Source organism: Scyliorhinus canicula, chromosome 6 (assembly GCF_902713615.1).
Source record: "Scyliorhinus canicula chromosome 6, sScyCan1.1, whole genome shotgun sequence".
Classification (NCBI taxonomy): domain Eukaryota; kingdom Metazoa; phylum Chordata; class Chondrichthyes; order Carcharhiniformes; family Scyliorhinidae; genus Scyliorhinus; species Scyliorhinus canicula.
The window spans coordinates 84934146-84953083 of record NC_052151.1 but is presented as its reverse complement, the minus strand read 5'-3'; the positions used below and the strand labels follow the sequence as shown (position 1 = coordinate 84953083).

Here is an 18938-nt window from a genome sequence, read left to right as displayed (position 1 = left end):
GCGCATGCACGGACTTACGCCGGCCGGCGAAGTCCTTTTGGCCCTGGCTGGCGTGGCGCCAAAGGCAGTTCACGCCAGCCGGCGGAGTGGGAATCACTCCGGCGCGGGCCTAGCCCCTCAATGTGAGGGCTTGGCCCCTAAAGGTGCGGAGAATTCCACTCCTTTGGGGCGGCCCGACGCCATAGTGGTTCACGCCACTCCATTACACCAGGACCCCCCGCCCCGCCGGGTAGGGGAGTATCCCGGCCGTGGTTGCAACACGTCCTTGAACTCGGTAGCCAGAGTCCAACCCAAAATTGGGTCTCAACCAGATTAATTTGGGTTAACTGCCGGCACTGTGTGTGTCTCCACAGGGAATTCATCAATTTGAAGAAATGAAGGCTACGCAGCTTACCTTTCCACAGTGACCCACAGTACATATGCAGGGCGCAGTCAATCAGAATGTAGTGGAGTTGGGGAGCATTCATGTTCCCCCTGCCGTCAAAGTATAAAATCATTTTTCTTTTACTTTGAAACTGTCTTTCAGTGACAGTTAACCAATGACCACTTAAGAATCCCGTGTGGAGCGGGCCAAACCCCTGTGCCTCCAAAATACTGAAGGCAGCAGGGGGAGGGACTGAAACAGGCATTATGCCCCTCATTTTTATAGTACCTTTTCTAGGTTGCCTGTTTTATGAATGCCTGAAAAATCACACATAACCCAACATCAGGTCATGTCTTTCTGATACCCTGTGCGTGCTGAGTGTCAAAATTGAAAGTAGTTCTTGTTGCAACCATTTTACGACCTCTCCTTCTGAAGGCAGTGACGCACGGTGGTGGAGCTGGACAGATCTCATAAATCTCAGATAGCTCACTTAAATCACTTTTCTTCATGTTATATCTCATTTTGAACAATTAGAACACGATAGTTAAAACTGAACACTGGGATGGCAAGACATTGGGGCAGCACGGTAGCATAGTGGTTAGCACAATTGCTTCACAGCTCCAGGGTCCCAGGTTCGATTCCCGGCTTGGGTCACCATCTGTGCGGAGTCTGCACGTTCTCCCCGTGTGTGCGTGGGTTTCATCCGGGTGCTCCGGTTTCCTCCCACAGTCCAAAGATGTGCAGGTTAGGTGGATTGGCCATGCTAAATTGCCCTTAGTGGCCAAAACTGCCCTTAGTGTTGGGTCGGGTTGCTGGGTTGTGGGGATAGGGTGGAGGTGTGGGCTTGAGTAGGGTGCTCTTTCAAAGAGCCGGTGCAGACTAAATGGGCCGAATGGCCTCCTTATGTACTGTAAATTCTATGATTTGGATGCGATCCTGATCTAGATCAAAATGAAGAGATTATTAGCCTTTTGCTGGTAGTCATTTTGAGTGCAACTTTTCATTAATAATTATTTAAACTTGGTGGTAACTGATCATGTGACCAGGGAATCACGTGAAAATGATCTTTGTTATTTCAGTTTCAATGAATCAGTTCCATGATTCCCTCAGAAAGTTAAACACAAATCACTTCTGATTAAAATCAAAATATAGCTGATTCTTTATGATGAATAATTATATAATAAACATACAGGAAGCCTCAAACAGCTGAAAAGAGAATTAAAGTGCTTCCACTGATGGACCTGGTGGCCCTCGAGATCCTGGGGGCCCTGATTTCCCCCTTTGTCCCTTAGGTCCCCCTGGGCCTGGAATTCCAGGATCCCCTTTGATCCCCGATTGTCCTTTCGGCCCCGGTGGTCCTGGATTTCCTTGTGGTCCTTGGGATCCTCGATCTCCCTTAGAGCCATCTTCGCCTCGGAAACCAGACCTCCCTACATTACCTTTATTCCCTTTAGGACCAGGTCCCCCGACTGGACCTTTTGAACCTTTTTCTCCACGAACACCAGGAGGTCCATTCAAACCTTGAGCGCCGGGTTTTCCCACAGATCCTGGTTCACCTGTGTCACCTTTTAGTCCAAAAGGTCCAATAATTCCTTTTACCCCTGCCTCCCCTTTGTTTCCTTTAGGTCCTGGCAGACCTGGCAAACCTATGGTTAAAATAAAATGACAATCATGAATTGATTTTGGTAAATTATATCAGAAAGGTTAATCATTTTGACGAAGGTGACTCCTTGCATATATCCATTGTTGCTATAGCTTTATACAGATTGGTTTACATTTAGGCTAATGTAAGAGTGTAGTGTACTACAATGAATACAGTATTACATTATGCTGCTGTATTGCTTATGACTTAGTATGTCCATAATATTTAGGGCAGCACGGTAGCATTGTGGATAGCACAATTGCTTCACAGCTCCAGGGTCCCAGCTTCGATTCCCGGCTTGGGTCACTGTCTTTGCGGAGTCTGTACATCCTCCCCGTGTGTGCGTGGGTTTCCTCCGGGTGCTCCAGTTTCCTCCCACAGTCCAAAGATGTGCAGGTTAGGTGGATTGGCCATGATAAATTGCCCTTAGTGTCCAAAATTACCCTTAGTGTTGGGTGGGGTTAGTGGGTTATGGGGATCGGGTGGAGGTGTTTACCTTGGCTAGGGTGCTCTTTCAAAGAGCCAGTGCAGCCTCGATGGGCCGAATGGCCTCCTTCTGCACTGTAAATTCTATGAAATTCTATGAAAATAGTAACACCCTGATGGATACCTGGTCTTGTAAAATTACCATCTACTCCATATAATCGATTGCTCAGCTAGACGTGGGAAATGTAATGAGTTAAGGTTTTGTATTAAACACAAACCTAACTACTGACCATAATAGTCAGAAAAAGAAAACCTCAATTTTGTGAAAATTCAAAGCCTCTTGATTTGTTTTGATCATTGGTCAGTTTAGCTGGTTTTGGCTGTACTGAGCCCAGAAGGCCAAGTGGGCAGAAGCACACAGGGTGGCACCCATGCATTGTCACTAGTTCAGCAATAAGTAAATGTTATTATTCAACAGTTATTCCTACATTTTTAATGCATTTTGTGTGCGCCTGTACACTGGAAGTTCCCATTAGTCATCTACCTAAACACACAATATCTAAAAGATTCTCCGTTCCTGAGACTGTGTTGACGCTGGGGCAGGAGACGTGGACTTCCACGACAGCAAAACTGGTACTGTACCTGGACCAATTCACCAACCATGGAGGGGTTAGCACTGCTGCCACGTGGAACACAATCGATTCCAAGGGGAAACAGTGTGGGATTCGCCAGGTTCGTGATTGACATTCGGGAGACTGACAAGCTGCAGCCACACATGCACATTACAATCTCCACACACACTCATCCCAGCCAACAAGATGGCACAGGTTGCGCTCGAGCACGCCCATCTAGGTGATGGGTTAGCTGGAGCCAGATGGCACAGAGGGGAATGCCTGATGTGGGTGTCATGCATACAACCTGTGGCCTTACGTTAACAAGGGGCTGCCAGTGGTGTGTGCAGCTGCATGGCTGCCTTGCAGGTTGTCGCAATGGTGCTCCATGCCTGTCCACCTCGACCCCACAGCCCACCTCCTGGCCAACACCCGCTACTCCCCGGGAGCCTGGCAGAGGCCCCCCAGACAGCGGCGTGACTGTCTGCAAACTATGACGATGTTGGACACTTTCTGTGCCCCCTCTCTCTCCCTCAGCAGCCACGGCACTTGTTTCAGGATTTTTAAAAGCATAAGTGAACCCCGCTGTCGGGAAATTACGCCAGTGGAGGCGGAGCATCGTGGAAGCCCTGAATATACCGAGTCAGGCCTGCTAATGACATGCCAATGCCGTTTACTGTACTTTCGTTCTGGAATGCATCGACATAGCTGTCGAGGCGACGGAGAATTGCGATTTGCCGTGAAACCGGAGCCCGCCATGATTTCCTTGTGGAAACCGATTCTCCGCCCAATTGTGTTTCCCGACTCTGGCATCAGCAGATGGAGACTCCTGCCCCTGGAATCTTTATGTATAGGGAAAACCACTGTATGTCTCCTTAACCAGTCAGAGACTGAACAAGGGAGTATCAATAGTGAAATGAGTGCTATGTCAGGTGCCGAAAGCAAAGCAGAGAGAAAGAAAGATGGAATTAAGAGTGAGGTAAGAGTCAGAAAAATTATATTTCTATTTGTTAAAAATCTCCAACAATAATTCAAATCTGAAGGAATGTGACTCCATGTTTCCAAAAGACAATTGTCATGGCTAGAGAGGTTGGATTATAATAATTAAGACCTATCTCACCTTAAAAGGGTACTTAGAATGGAATGGGAAAACCATAACTTATTCTGATGAATGTAATTTGTATGCAACAGGTTAACTACAACAATTTCATGCTGTCCATATATTTTCATGCCACACCTCTTGGGAATATGTCATTATCACGTATCTTTCGAAGGACATCTTGGACAGAAACTTACTGCCCGCTATGGTTAGCTTCTTCTGCGTAGTCACTGGAATTGCAGTCCGATTTATATTTTAACTATAGTAAGTGTTATCTTCTTTGTTATTTCCAGTGAAAAATACAGTCCAAAGTCTTTTAGTTTCACGGGTCCATCATTCATGGTGTACCACATCAATCCTGCAATTTGGATCCAGATCGTAAGGTCTCTGGATCGTCAGAGACACCAAAATACCTGTCAGAACACCGCAGATATATAGACGAGCAGACCTCTGTGGTAATTTCCCTGGAAGTTTCAACTTCCAATGCACAATTCCTGGACCCTCCACAAATATGATTTTGGACAGTTTTGTTGGATGGTTACCCAGGAAATATTAGACAGAAAAATCCTGGGTAACTACACAACTGAACGCTAATCACTCACACTGACTCCCAGACTCCCCTTGACCTCCCCTGGCTATCAGTGAACCCTCTGACAGCTCCAACCAGCCCACCTGACCACTGCGACTCCCACCCAAACCAATTCCACCCAACTACCCCCATCCAACCGACTGCCCTCTGACCAGACCCGACTACCTCCTGACCTGACCCGACTACCCCCCAATACCCGGCTACTCTCCCAACCAACTGGGCTAACTCATCTGATTGATTTCCCCTCGATTACCCAACCGTCATCCTACCCATCTGTCACCCAACCCACTTTCCACCCTACGCAACTGCCACCCTACCCACCTACCACCTCACCCACCTGGCATCATACCCACTTACTTCACCCACCCAACCTAGTATTTAGCCACTCACCCATTTGCTAACATTCACACTGGATATTTAAACTTACCATATGGCAGCTTTCCCTGACATTACAGCACCACGATGCAGTTCTCCAAGGGACACTGCGCTCTGCATTTCTGGAGAACCTGGGCTTGGAAAACCCAGCAAAAAATGCGAGCATCATCTAGAGCAGAAATCCAGCGATGATTGCTGCTTTGTGGAATATCCTGACCTTGGAGTTGTTGTTTCTGGTAGGTGGCAAGGGAGTGTACCTATAAGAAAGTTTTTTTCTGATCACATGGCTTCAGTGATGTCATTGTGTGGGTGGAACTGGGCTGTGGCTCTGTGAGATGTTTTTGATTTTGGTTTCACATTTGACTGCTGTGGACTCAGACAGAGAACAGAAGTATTTTGGTCTGTCTCTCTCTATTTTCATTTTCAATATCTGTTCCAGTAAAAATCACCTTGGTGGTGGCTTTAGATATAGATTGCTTTCCGGAAGGAAAGGTGAAACGGGGTCAGAATCTCAGGAAAAGCCTGTCTTATTCAAGCAGAGTGTTGGGCCATGCCCTTGAAATGGGGTTTTTGGTTCATGGGATTTTGTTTTTGAATTGGAACAGTTAAGGGGGAAGTCATTAAGTGTTATACATAGATTACTGTAGCTGTGGGGTATCTTTATGTTTGAAATTGATAAAAATTCTTGCTGTGTGTTTATATAAATGTTAACTCAGTTCTTAGAATAAAGCTTATTTTGATTAAAGCACCTAGGAAGACAATTAAATCACACCTCAAGTGAAGGCTCTTGTGCTCATCCTAACCAAATTCAACAAAAAGTTATAGGTCAGATTAACTCCATAATATAATTTGGAGTTTCTAAACTATGGCCCACAACAAAATTGGGAGTTCGTCCGGGATTAAAGTCTATCTTTCATGATTGGGTTGGCTTAGTGAACTTAAAGACAGTGAGGGGGAGCATATTTGTGTCTGCTTTTCAGGTGCTGTATTCAAGTTTAAATAGGGAGTGTGTTATGGCCAATGGCTCTTTCAGATGCTCAGAAGGTTTTGGGGGTGGAGAAGGTCACGTGCAGTACCTTACAAACGGAGACTTCCAAAAAGCTTTTTGATTTGTCAAAAACATTGCAGTTAACATTGCCTGACAAAATACGAAAAGAAAAGTTAATTACGGCGACAGCTGAACATTTAAAATTGCCTGAGACACAGTCAGAATCATTGGAAATGGCAAGAATTCAATTACAGGTCAAGCAGCTTGAACATGAAAAAGAATTAAAGCAGCTTGAATTCGAAATGAGGGAAAAAGAAAGAATAGCCCTAGTAGAACAAAATGTGAGAGAAAGGGAGGTAAAGATCAAGGAATAAGAAAAAGAGAGCGGAAAAAGAAAGAGAGAGACTTTGAACTTCAGAAACTGGCCATGGAATGTGAATGTCAGTTACAATTGGTGGATGTTAAGAGAAATGTACAGTCTGAGGATAGTGATGAGGATAGTTAGAAAGAGAAAGAGTGTCACAGTCGAAGGCTTAGTGGGGATCTATTTAATTATGCCCAAGCATTGCCAAGGTTTGATGAGAAGGCTCTAGAAGCCTTTGCCATTTCATTTGAGAAGGTGGCTAAACAAATAAAATGGCCACAGGACATGTGGGTATTACTGGTTCAAACAAAGTTGGTAGGCAGAGCTAGTGGAGTGTTTACATCACTATCAGAGGAGGTATCTGGGACAAATGAGGAGGTGAAAAAAATCCATGTTAGGTGCATATGAACTAGTGCCTGAAGCCTACAGACAAAGGTTTAGAAATTTAAGGAAAGAACCTAGTCAAACATACATAGAGTTTGAAAGGATCCAACAGAGTAATTTTGATAGGTGGATAAGGGCTTTGAAAATAGACCAAATGTACCAAGCTCTTAGAGAAATGATAATTTTTTAAAAAATAATTTAGAGTACCCAATTAAATTTTTTCCCCAGTTAAGGGACAATTTAGCATGGCCAATCCACCTACCCTGCACATCTTTGGGTAGCGCACAAACACGGGGAGAATGTGCAAACTCCACATGGACAGTGACCCAGAGCTGGGATCGAACCTGGGACCTCGGCGTCGTGAGGCAGCAGTGCTAACCTCTGCGCCACCATGCTGCTAGAAATGATCATTTTGGAGGAGTTTAAACATTCAATTCCTGATGTAGTGAGGATGTGGATATGCCGGCGTTGGACTGGGGTGAGCACAGTAAGAAGTCTTACAACACCAGGTTAAAGTCCAAGAGGTTTGTTTCAAACACGAGCTTTCGGAGCGCAGCTCCTTCTTCAGGTGACTGGAGAGGTATGATCCAGAAACATTTATATAGACAAAGTCAGCGATGCAGGACAATGCTTGGAATGCGAGAATTTGCAGGTAATCAAATCATTACAGATCCAGAGAGAGGGATAATCACAGGTTAAAGAGGTGTGAATTGTCTCAAGCCAGAATAGTTGGTGGAATTTTGCAAGTCCAGGCCAGATGGTGGGAAGTGGATATAATGCGACATGAATCCAAGATCCCGGTTGAGGCCGCACTCATGCGTGCGGAACTTAGCTATAAGTTTTTGCTCGGCAATTCTGCGTTGTCGCGTGTCCTGAAGGCTGCCTTGAAGAACGCTTACCCGGAGATCTGAGGCTGAATGCCCTTGACTGCTGAAGTGTTCCCCAACTGGAAGGGAACATTCCTGCCTGGTGATTGTCACACGGTGCCCGTTCATTCGTTATCGCAGTGTCTGCGCTTCGGGGCATCCTTTCCTGCAGAATGAACGGGCACCGTGCGACAATCAATGTTTGATGGTAAGAGATGAGGAATTATGTAGTTTGGGAGGAATATTGCTGGAAAAGGTGGTACTATGCAGAATTCAGGGTGCAAAGGGTAGTGTACCATTATCTAAGATGAGTTTGGAGAGTCCAGTGAAGAATAGTAAAGTGGTAGTAGGAATAATAGAGAAACTATCTTGTCCAGGAAAATAGTTTATCTTGGATAATGATTTGGCTGGATCGCAGGTAGGAGTGATGCCTACTGCGGTTGATAAGCCAGTGGAAAATCAAACAACTGAATTGTTGAAGGATGAATATCCTAGGATTTTTCATGATTGTGTAGTAACAAGGTCGCAAAGTCATAGGTTAAGACAGCAGGAGAAATCAGAGTGAAGCTAAAGTTGAAGTTCAATTATCAGAACCTATTTTTGATCAGATGGTTGGAAAAGAAATGTTAGAAAGACCAAGGAACTGATCATCGACTTCAGGAAGCATAGGACGACACACACTCCCGTCTGCATCAATGGCTCCGGAGTGGAGATGGTCGATAGCTTTAAGTTCCTGGGGGTCACCATCAACAACAGTCTGAACTGGCCCACTCACATTGATGCAACAGTCAAAAAAACCCAATAACGTCTCTACTTCCTACGGAAGCTAAAGAAATTCGGCATGTCTGCATCGACTCTCACAAACTTCTACAGATGTGCAGTAGAGAGCATCCTATCTGGCTGAATCACAGCCTGGTATGGCAACTGTTCGGTCCAAGATCGCAAGAAACTGCAGAGTGTGGTGAACTCAAGCTTGCCATTCCCACACTGCTGCCTCAGGAAGGCAGACAACATTGTCAGAGACCCCTCCCACCCAGGCATTGCCTTCTTCCAGCCCCTTCATCAGGCAGAAGACCTGTACATCCATATAGGAACAGCTTCTTCCCCACAGCTACAAAGCTCCTCAACGACTCCCCTTCGGACTGATCTGTTCCCTGTATAATAATAATAATAATAATCGCTTATTGTCAAAAGTAGGCTTCAATTAAGTTACTGTGAATAGCCCCTAGTCGCCACCTTCCGGTGCCTGTTCGGGGAGGCCGGTATGGGAATTGAACCCGCGCTGCTGGTCTTGTTCTGCATTGCAAGCCAGCTGTTTAACCCACTGTGCTAAACCATCACCTAGTGCAAGAGCACTATTCATGACGCCCTATGCTGCTCTTGCCCACGTATTTGCTTTGTTTGGCCACTTGTAACCAATCACTGTTTGTCGATGTACCATTTGATAATGTTCTCTGTTGATTATTCTTTTGTCTACTATGTACATACTGTGTACGTTCCCTCGGCCGCAGAAAAATACTTTACATTATACTTCGGTACATGTGACAATAAATCAAATCAAATCAAATATCGGATACGAGTCTGGTGGAAGAGGTTAAAAGGGACCTACAGAGGTAGGGCTCATTCCCACTCTCCCTTGCTGGGAGAGTGCAGATGATCAAGATGAACGTGCTGCCCAGGTTCCTTTTCCTATTCAGATCCATCCCAATCTTCATCCCCAAGGCCTTTTTCACAAAGTTGATAAACTAATCATGGCTTTTCTTTGTGTGTGTATGTGTGTATGTGCACAGCAGGGGTGGGAGTGGGGGAATCCAACGATTAGGAAGAAGGTCCTACAGAGGAGGAACATGGGAGGCCTGGTCCTCCCGAACCTCCAATTCAACCAATGGCTGGCTACCGAAGAAAATATACAGGGATGGGTTAAGGAACCGGGAGCAGAATGGTCAAAATGGAGGAGAGTTCCTGCACTGGCTATGGCAACACTCCTCAGATAAGACACTCAAAAAGCTCAGTGGTAGTAGCCATACTGAGAAGGTGGAACCAACTGCAACATCACTTTGGTCTGACCAAGCTGTCCACTATGCCCTTATCTGCAAAAACTACAAGTCCACCCCCGCGTCAATGGATGCCTCCTTCAAAAGTGGAGACAGGACGAAGGGACACTGATGGTTGGAGACATGTACATAAAGACATAGTAGTGACCCTGGGGGAACTCACAGACAAGCTCCAGCTCCCGAAAGGGAATGAGCTAAGAAACAACAAAATCAAAAACTTCCTCCGCAAGGAGACAAAAACATTTCCCCAGAAACCAGGACACTCACTACTAGGCAGACGACTGATCATAGGCGAACTAGAGACGGGAATTGTGTGGGCATGTATGGAGGACTACTGGAGGAGATATGCTCACCTCTGGATGAGATTAGGGTGAAATGGGAGGAAGAATAGACAGGAAGATAGGGGGAGGGCTCTGGAGCGAAGAACAGTACAGCACAGCACAGGGTAAACTTCACCTCCACGTGCATTGGCGAGGGCTAACGCAGTTAAAGTGTTGCACTGGGCTCACCTAACCAGGACAAGAATGAGCTAACTCCCCCTGGAAGTGGAGCAGAAGTGTGAACGGTGCCAAGGGGACCTAGCCAACCACACCCACATGTTCTGGTCTTGCCCCAGACTTGTCGGATACCAGACGTTCTTTTTTGAGGCCATGTCCAGGTTTATGGGGGTGACGGTGGAGCCTTGCCCATTAGTGGCAGTCTTTGGGGTACCAGAAAAGCCAGAGCTCTTCATAGGGAGAGGAGTGGACGCCCTAGCCTTTGCTCCCTGATCGGCAGCATCTTCCTAAGCAGCAGACTGGCTGTCCGACCTGGCAGAATTTCTCAACTGGAGAAAATAAAATATGCCAGCAGAGGAAGGCTCCCACAGCACATGGAGGCTGTTCACTGACATGTTCCAAGACCTGATTGCATCTAGCAACCAACATGTTAAGAGGGGCCGGCGCCAGAACAGACCACAAAACAAAGTGAGGAAAGGGGGTGTGGCGGTGAGGCAGGCAGATGGGAGTGAAGGGGTGGACAGGAGGAGGGGCGAAACACAGCGAGGGAAACGCTGGGCAAATTGAGGGCCAGCAGACACATCCTCCCCCCACTCCAGCACGGTAGCATTGTGGATAGCACAATTGCTTCACAGCTTCAGGGTCCCAGGTTCGATTCCGGCTTGGGTCACTGTCTGTGCGGAGTCTGCACATCCTCCCCGTGTGTGCGTGGGTTTCCTCCGGGTGCTCCGGTTTCCTCCCACAGTCCAAAGATGTGTAGGCTAGGTGGATTGGTCATGATAAATTGTCCTTAGTGTCCAAAATTGCTCTTAGTGTTGGGTGGGGTTACTAGGTTATGGGGATAGGGTGGAAGTATTGACCGTGGGTAGGGTGCTCTTTCCAAGAGCCGGTGCAGACTTAATGGGCCGAATGGCCTCCTTCTGCACTGTAAATTCTATGATAAAATTCTATGATTGCTGGGCGATATTTTGTAATCACTGTAGCGAATGAGTGTAATAGCTACTCTATTTCCTGGTCCTGATTACCCATTCTACAATGGCACCACCAGCTATAGTGATTACAAATTATCGCCCAGCAATCACAATACATTATTCTGAAGTTTTCAAGCAAAAATAAATAAAAGTTGCTCACCTCTTACAATTGTGACGTTTTTTATTGCCTCTCCATGTTGTGCATCAACAATTTTCATTTCTTCCATTACAATAGCAAGTTTGCTTATTTCTCCATTTAGCGTTGCACTTAAGAGATTGTACTGTTGTCTTAACATATCAGTGGTGCTCTGAATAATGGTCAGAGAATTGTTGAGATGGTAAAGATCTTCTGAATGTGTTCCAAGCCCACTCGAACAAGATGTTCTCACATCGCTGATATATTTTATCATACTGTGCACATGGCTATTTGTGGCATTGATGTTGGCCAGTATGGTGTTGATTTCGGTTTCATGAGAAATCATTCGCCCCATAATGGTTTCAAATCTTTCGCCCGTCCTATTTTCATAATATTTTGCATGATAAAGAAAGTCCTGGATATTTTCTTCATGGTCATCAAGCAAGGAGGATATATTTTCAAACTGCTCGTGCACCACAAGTAGTTGCAAGCTTAAGTCATGCATAACCTCAGCGTTCTGAGAGACCCTCTGGAGCGCAGTGGTCAGAGTACTCTGAATACCTTTCACCACGTCATTCATTTTGCTTACTGAGGCCCTTAAAACTCCAAATACTTTGGTGGAGTTCTGCCAGTCTGTCACTATCTTCTGTAAGATCAAGCTTTCCTCGTCAGCTTTTCTTTGAATTTCTTCAAGCCACAGAGTATTCTGGTTGGTGGTGAAGTTAATGTGTTGTACACCAATCCTGATCTTGTACTGGTCCTGGGTCAAGCTACTCACAAGCTCATCAAGTTCTTTTACAAGTACTTGCAAGCCATTTAATTGCACCAAAACACTATCCACTGTTTGGTTTATCTGTTCAATAGATGTTGAATGATGGGCAACCTCCTTGTTAATTCTTCTGTTGTCAGATGAAAGCATGACGTGATTTTGGACAGCCTCATCCAGAATGGGCTCTTGTGCCAAAAATAGCTGTTGAATCTGTTCAAACTCCTTTTGCAAGTCAAAGATCTCTTGCGTAAATTGAGAAACCTCGTGGCAGGAAGAGCAATTTTTGTTGATGGATTTTTGATCTGTGGAGAGGGGCAGGGGAGAGGATAAGAATTTAAAAATGTTAGAACTCTTTTCTCTTTTGTTTCCTTTATTAAATTTGTCGTCCCGGTTACCCGTTTCTCATAATGCTTGCAATTCACAGGATTACGTGTGCTCTTATAGAAAAACAAAGATGAAGTCAAAATCTTAGGAATACATAAAAGACTCTCATGACAAAGTCAAATTATGTTGAAAAAAGTGGCTGCACTACGAGGTACCTGAAAATTGGTGTTAAGTACAGCAATAAAGATCAACAAGGAATAGCCAAAAATGCCAATGTTAAACTAGTAACACATGAAGAGCTGGAATAGTAATGTCCACCCAAATTTGAGGAGATATTGCTGATGTAAAAGGTTCACGTAAGGTTATCTATGAATCAGGAACATCCTCGGAGTTGCTCTGCTGCTAGTACTAGTAAGTGTGGCAGCATTCTCATTTATGCACATAAAATAGTGGTTTCCACCAAATGTCTGGCAGCTCCAGCGCAAAGCAGGGACAGCATTCAGCACCATTCCTGTTGGTGGTTTTTTTAGAATTGATTATCCACAATTCAATTATTCTATACTTGCTAAAGGGTCCCTTTCCAATGAAATGAAACTTTAAAACATAAACTTCCCCTTCTTAAGTCTGAACTTTGAGTAAGACATGGTTCTAAAGGCATGAGCTATGCACTGATACCTGATCATTCTTCATGTCTAGACAGACTTGATAGCCCAGTTGACAATGGAGGGGATGCCTGCACTCACCAATGTCTATACAAATGCACTCACAGATGTCGTGGAATTGTAGCAGAGTGGGAAACCTGCTTAACATTTTTCCACACTTGTCCAGTATTTCAATATCCCCACTGTTTCTCACTGAATCAACTGACTCAGCACAGAAGCAAATTTGTTTAAAATATACATCTAATGGGTATCAAAGTAAATTAATGTGGTTGCTTACGTGTAAAATGAAATCACATGGTGGAAAACATATATTACACTAAGTCAAAAGCATTCCATTGTTTCACTTTACAAATTAATTAAAGTGTTCTTGTGCTGACAGTTTATTTCATTCCCAGATGCAGTAATTTGGAGAAGGCTGCAATCCATTCCAAAAGGCATTAAAATTCAATGAAATAAGTATTGTGCACAGTCAGCATTGCTTGAATGACACAGAACATGATCTCCTTCTACATAATGAAAACATCTAATTCTTATTCAAAGCATCAGCCCTTGTCCTAAGACTAATCAAAAGAAAAAAAGACTTGCATTTATACAGTACTTTTCAAGATAACCAGATGATCCAATGTGCTTTACAGCCAGTGAGGTATTCCCAAGTGTTGTCACTATTACAATATCAGAGTCATAGCAGCCAATTTGTGGACAGCAGACTCCCACAACAACAATGGTGACCAGATAATCCCTTCCAGTGATGTTAATCAAAGGAAAATATTGGCCAGGAATAACATCTCTCCTCTTCTTCGAAATAGTGCCACAGGTGTATGGGCATTGTAATCTGCTCATCACCGCAAGGGTAGAATTTTAAGGGCGGTGAGTGATGGCGAACTCCCACCGCCGTTTAACGCTCATTACAGTGTTGAATGGCCATGGGCATCACTTTCATCCACCCTTGGCAAGAAGACCTGCCCATAAGAGCTGTCAGCCAATCTGATTGGCGGACAATGTTCCAACCTGGCCAGGCACAGTGTGGGGTGGCCAGAAGTGGTACTGTAGTGTCCTGCCTGAGACTAAGTCCAGGACTTTTGAAAAACCTTTGAAAAGGTAATTCATGGGGCCCCTGATGGGGGCGGAGGGGGAAATTGCAGAATTGGGGTGGGGGGGGGGGTGGTGGCGGGATGAGGTGGTAGGCTAGGGTCCCGGAGCTCCAATGTCACGGTGGAGGAGGGGGGAAGGGGAGGGAGAGCCCCAATCTGAAGGGGTCCTCAGAGTGAGGCGTCCCTGTCTCTTGTCAGAGTTGTGGAAAAGTGCAAACGTCACTTTCCCACCCTACCCACACCTGCTCCCGCCAGCCTAAGAATTGAGGTTGGGCAGGATAAGGCCCCTAAATGACCATTAAATGGGTGGATTTCCTGCCTGAGGTCCTACATGAAATTGTGTCTGGGTTGGGTGGGTGGGTTCAGAGAGGGATTCCCATCTATTCAATTTTATGCTTTCCCACCCACCTCAGAATCCTTAGGGTGAGCGTAAAACTCTGCCCCAAATGGGAGACTCGCTTCTCCCCCTTTTCATTAGGTGTAGACCTCAAAAGAATTAAGAGCAGGATTGGGTGGATCCTCCAGATTTGCTGTCCGGGTCTGTTTGTTACATTAAATCATGTTGACAATGGTTCGGAAGTGCAGGAAGGCAGTTTTGGTAATAGAGTGAATCTGAGTTTTGAAGCTTAGCTGGTCCTCTTAGTTCAACTAAACGTGTATTCAGGAAGATTGACAGGTGTTAGAACTATAAGCAGCAGCTGACACCAGTCTTTGCGCAAGTTTGTATTAGTGGTCTGTGATTGGCAGCTTCTACAAACCATCTTCAGAAGTGGTGGAACCCTAATGTTTGTAAACATTGACCACATCAAATAAAGTCCAGTGAAATCACACATTTGAGTGATTAGAATGCACTAAGTTTTTGGAATGCACGTGCCGGAGACCCCTGGGTGGGTGGGGGCAGGGCAAGGTGTTACCCTGGCACCTCCCCCCCCCCCGGAACTTGGGCACCTTGGCACTGCCAAGGCCCTGCCAGGGTGCCACGCTAGCAATGCCAGGTTGCCCAGGTGCCAAGTTGGCATTGCCAAGTTCAGGCCCGAGGTGTCCTTGCCCATTGGAGGGGTTAGTCCAGAAAGAGGTGTGGAGGGGGAGACTTAAAGGTGGAATTGCAGAGATTGGGCAGCTATCAAAATGGCACCCTGATCAGCGAGAAGCCATTCCTGCTGGCAAGCTCAGCTCAAAGTGCGGCGTCAGCAGGGAGAAAAAAGCAAAGTGCCGGCGAATAGCACAGTAAGTCTTGGTGCTGCAGGCCCCGGGAAATAGCCTGCCAAATGCATGTGAAAGCAGACTTTGTTTCATATCCACTGGATCGCACCCTCCATCTCTGCTGAGAGTCAAGAGCAGAGGTCATGCCACCACCAACAGCTCCGGCTGCCTTCTCCTCATGCCCCTCATCAAAATTCTTTTGGAGGGAGAGGATACCCCTGACATTGGACTTGCAGGCATAGAGGATCAGTTGTCTCCACATGTCTTGAGCACAAGGGCCTCAGGAGACCTAGGCTCTCACAACAGGTTGCTGCTGACATCTCCTGAAACAAGACCTGTTTCCCAATGGACCAGATGGATATGCACTGCCAGTGGCTGAAAAGGTGCCTGTCACTGCAAGGTAGCCTCAGCAACCCCCACCCCCTGTTTCCCACCAAGTTGTGTGTTCTCCTCTTGTGCAAGGAGAGAATGTTGAGAGGTGGGAATGGTTATAATTGCTTGTATGGAGAGGAGAGAAGGACACCATTTTTGGAGGGTGACTGAGAGGTAAGGATGTGAGAGGGTAATAAACTGAGAGTGAATGCTGACTGCTCAGATGAGGATTGTGAGGTGTCTGGACAGAGACAGATTCATGCTGCTTCAAAATATGTTGACCTGAGGTGGTCTGTGTAGGAGTATGCTAGCACCTGAAAATTTTATGTCACTCCTCTATCAGGCCTCCTCAGCTCCTGGATTCTCTTGGGGCACTGTTTCTGTTGGAAGAAGCTGCTGACTCTGCTGCTGACTTCCTCAGCCACCTCCAGTTTGGAATGGTTGAAGAGGTTGGCATCTTGGCAGAACTTGCCTCATTCCAATCCCTCAAAACCCACAGCAGGATCTCAAGGGAAGAGTGAATGTTCTGGGCCATAGTGGGAATCTCCTCTCCATTCCTGTTGCTGCAACCTGAAAAATCCAAGTGTGGGTGATCTTTTCTCACACATTCCATGGTCCGTTTAACTAGAAATCCTCCGGTAAAAGAATGGGTGTGTCATCCCTCCCTATAACTGAGTTTACAAGCCTGAGGTTCAATAACCATTACTTCACCTTGGTGAAGATCCACTGCTTGATGCACCATTCAGATGCACCATTTGGGTTCCAGTTCCAGCATTGATGCTGCCACCCTAACAAGGGCAAAGGTAAACAGATTCTGCCTCACAATGTTTCAGGTCAAAGACCTGCACGTTTAGAAGCTTTTTAAAATATTTGTGCATGGGACGTGGGCATCGCAGGCAATACCAACATTTCTTGCCCATCCCTAATTGCCCTTGGAGGGGGCAGTTAAAAGCCAACCTCATTGCTGTGGGTCTGGAGTCACATGCAGGCCAGACCAGATGAGGAGCGCAGATTTCCTTCCCTAAAGGACATTAATGAACCAGATGGGATTTTATGAGAATCAACAATGGTTTCATAGTCGTCGTTAGACTTTTAATTCCAGATTTTTATTGAATTCAAATCTCACCATCTGCAGTGGTGGGATTTGAACCTGGGACCTCAGAGCATTACTATGGATTACTAGTCCAGTGACAATACCACGACACCACGCTTCTCCGTATAGTAGGTTTCAAGCAGGTACAATAGCAGGGATAGGGAGGAAGGGAGGAAAGATCAATTGGGGAGGTCTGTGACCGGGTGGAAGGCAGGAGAGATTAAATGTCAAAAGCTTTGAGGTTGCAAAGTGAAATAGCTCAGTTTAGATGCTTTTTCTGGGTAGTTCTCCCTCACCATTCAGATGCAGAGACTCATTTGTTGAAAATCACCAATCTTAGTTAGGCTGATATGTGATATTGCAACAGCTATCAGATTGCTCCTAGTCTCCTGACAACAACTTTTCTTCTTGCTATCTCAGTGTGACAGAATGGTAATTCTAGTATGACTAGAGATCCTCCTTAACCCGTTGCATTTGTATCTAAAATTCCTGGCAGATTTACTGCTCCATATCCCTCTGGGCTTTCATTCATGATTTGCCAGACTGTGAGACATTGACCAAGACGGCTTTCAGCAATTTTCTTTGTTATTTTCTTGTTGTCCAGTAAGAGAAGAGAAATGAATGTTATCGGGAAACATGGTTATTCCAGTATCTGCTCAATAAATCAAATCATGCTTCGAACTAATTAATCAACTGCTTTTGTCTTTATTTTCCTTTGGAAAAAAAATCACTGACAACTCCTCGAGTGATTTGCTTGAAATTAGGAACAGGTCTGCTGCACAAAATAAACAGCATTACTCACCGAGTTCTTTAATGTTCATCTGAACGGAGCTAATCTTTGTCTCATAGAATGATTGAGCCTCACTGATATCTTCAGTTATGGAGTCAACCTTCCTGAACACTGCAATAATGCAAGATTCAGTTACATGTCCAGCAATCACACATAAAATGATTAGTTGGTAATACTGCTTAGCGGTCAATTTTGTCTACTCTGTCATAATTGATCAAAGAAATAGATACTCTAGTCCCCCTCTCAGTCGATGAAGGAACCATGAGGTGTACCATTCACAAGGTTCAAAGTGGCATGAAGTTATCTCAGCCATGCAGACAATAGTCTCAATTTTCCCAGGCTGGGCAAGGGAAACGATTTGCTCGTGTTTTCATTACAGAAAATTGTTTTTATTTCTTTATTCTTTCATGGGATGTAGGTGGCACAGGCAAGACCAGCATTTTTGCCCATCCCTAATTGCCTTCAAATTCAGTGGTATTTTAAGAGTCAACCACATTGGTGTGGATCCGAAGTCACATGTAGCCCAGACTAGGTAAAGACAACAGATTTCCTTCCCAAAAGGACATTAGTGAAGTAGATGGTTTTTTACGACAATCGAGAATGGTTTCATGGTCACCTATAGACTTAATTCCAGATTTTTCTTGAATTCCAATTTTACCATCTGCCGTGGCGGGATCTGAACCCGAGTCCCCGGAGCATTACCCTGGGATTACTGGATAGAACATAGAACATAGAACAGTACAGCACAGAACAGGCCCTTCGGCCCTCAATGTTGTGCCGAGCCATGATCACCCTACTCAAACCCACGTATCCACCCTATACCCGTAACCCAACAACCCCCCCTTAACCTTACTTTTTGTAGGACACTACGGGCAATTTAGCATGGCCAATCCACCTAACCCGCACATCTTTGGACTGTGGGAGGAAACCGGAGCACCCGGAGGAAACTCACGCACACAGGGGGAGGACGTGCAGACTCCACACAGACAGTGACCCAGCCGGGAATCGAACCTGGGACCCTGGAGCTGTGAAGCATTTATGCTAACCACCATGCTACCCTGCTGCCCCTGATAATCCAGTGACAATTACTGGTCCAGTGACAATACCACTATGCCACCGCCTCCGTAACCAACAGAATTAAGTTCCTCTTTCTGGTTTTCATATGGCTCAATAAGTTTTAAATGGACTTGCATCTCTAACGATATTATAAGGAAACAACTACCCAAACATTATAATAATAATCTTTATTGTCACAAGTAGGCTTACGT

At 45.4% G+C, this 18938-nt stretch overlaps 1 protein-coding gene across 4 annotated transcripts in view; it reads right to left on the bottom strand.

Annotated features, from left to right (window-relative positions):
- Window positions 1–1171: 1171 nt before the first annotated feature.
- The window catches only part of scara3 (scavenger receptor class A, member 3), a 60977-nt gene continuing 43210 nt past the window's right edge, over window positions 1172–18938 (bottom strand). For all 4 annotated transcript variants that reach the window (XM_038799598.1, XM_038799597.1, XM_038799600.1 and 1 more), the window contains exons 5-7: window positions 17683–17781; window positions 11391–12437; window positions 1172–2010 (exon numbers count right to left, since the gene is read on the bottom strand). In XM_038799598.1, the coding sequence (XP_038655526.1) occupies window positions 1583–2010; window positions 11391–12437; window positions 17683–17781 (1574 nt within the window). In that variant the 3' untranslated portion in view covers window positions 1172–1582. The remainder of the gene's footprint in view (window positions 2011–11390; window positions 12438–17682; window positions 17782–18938) is intronic.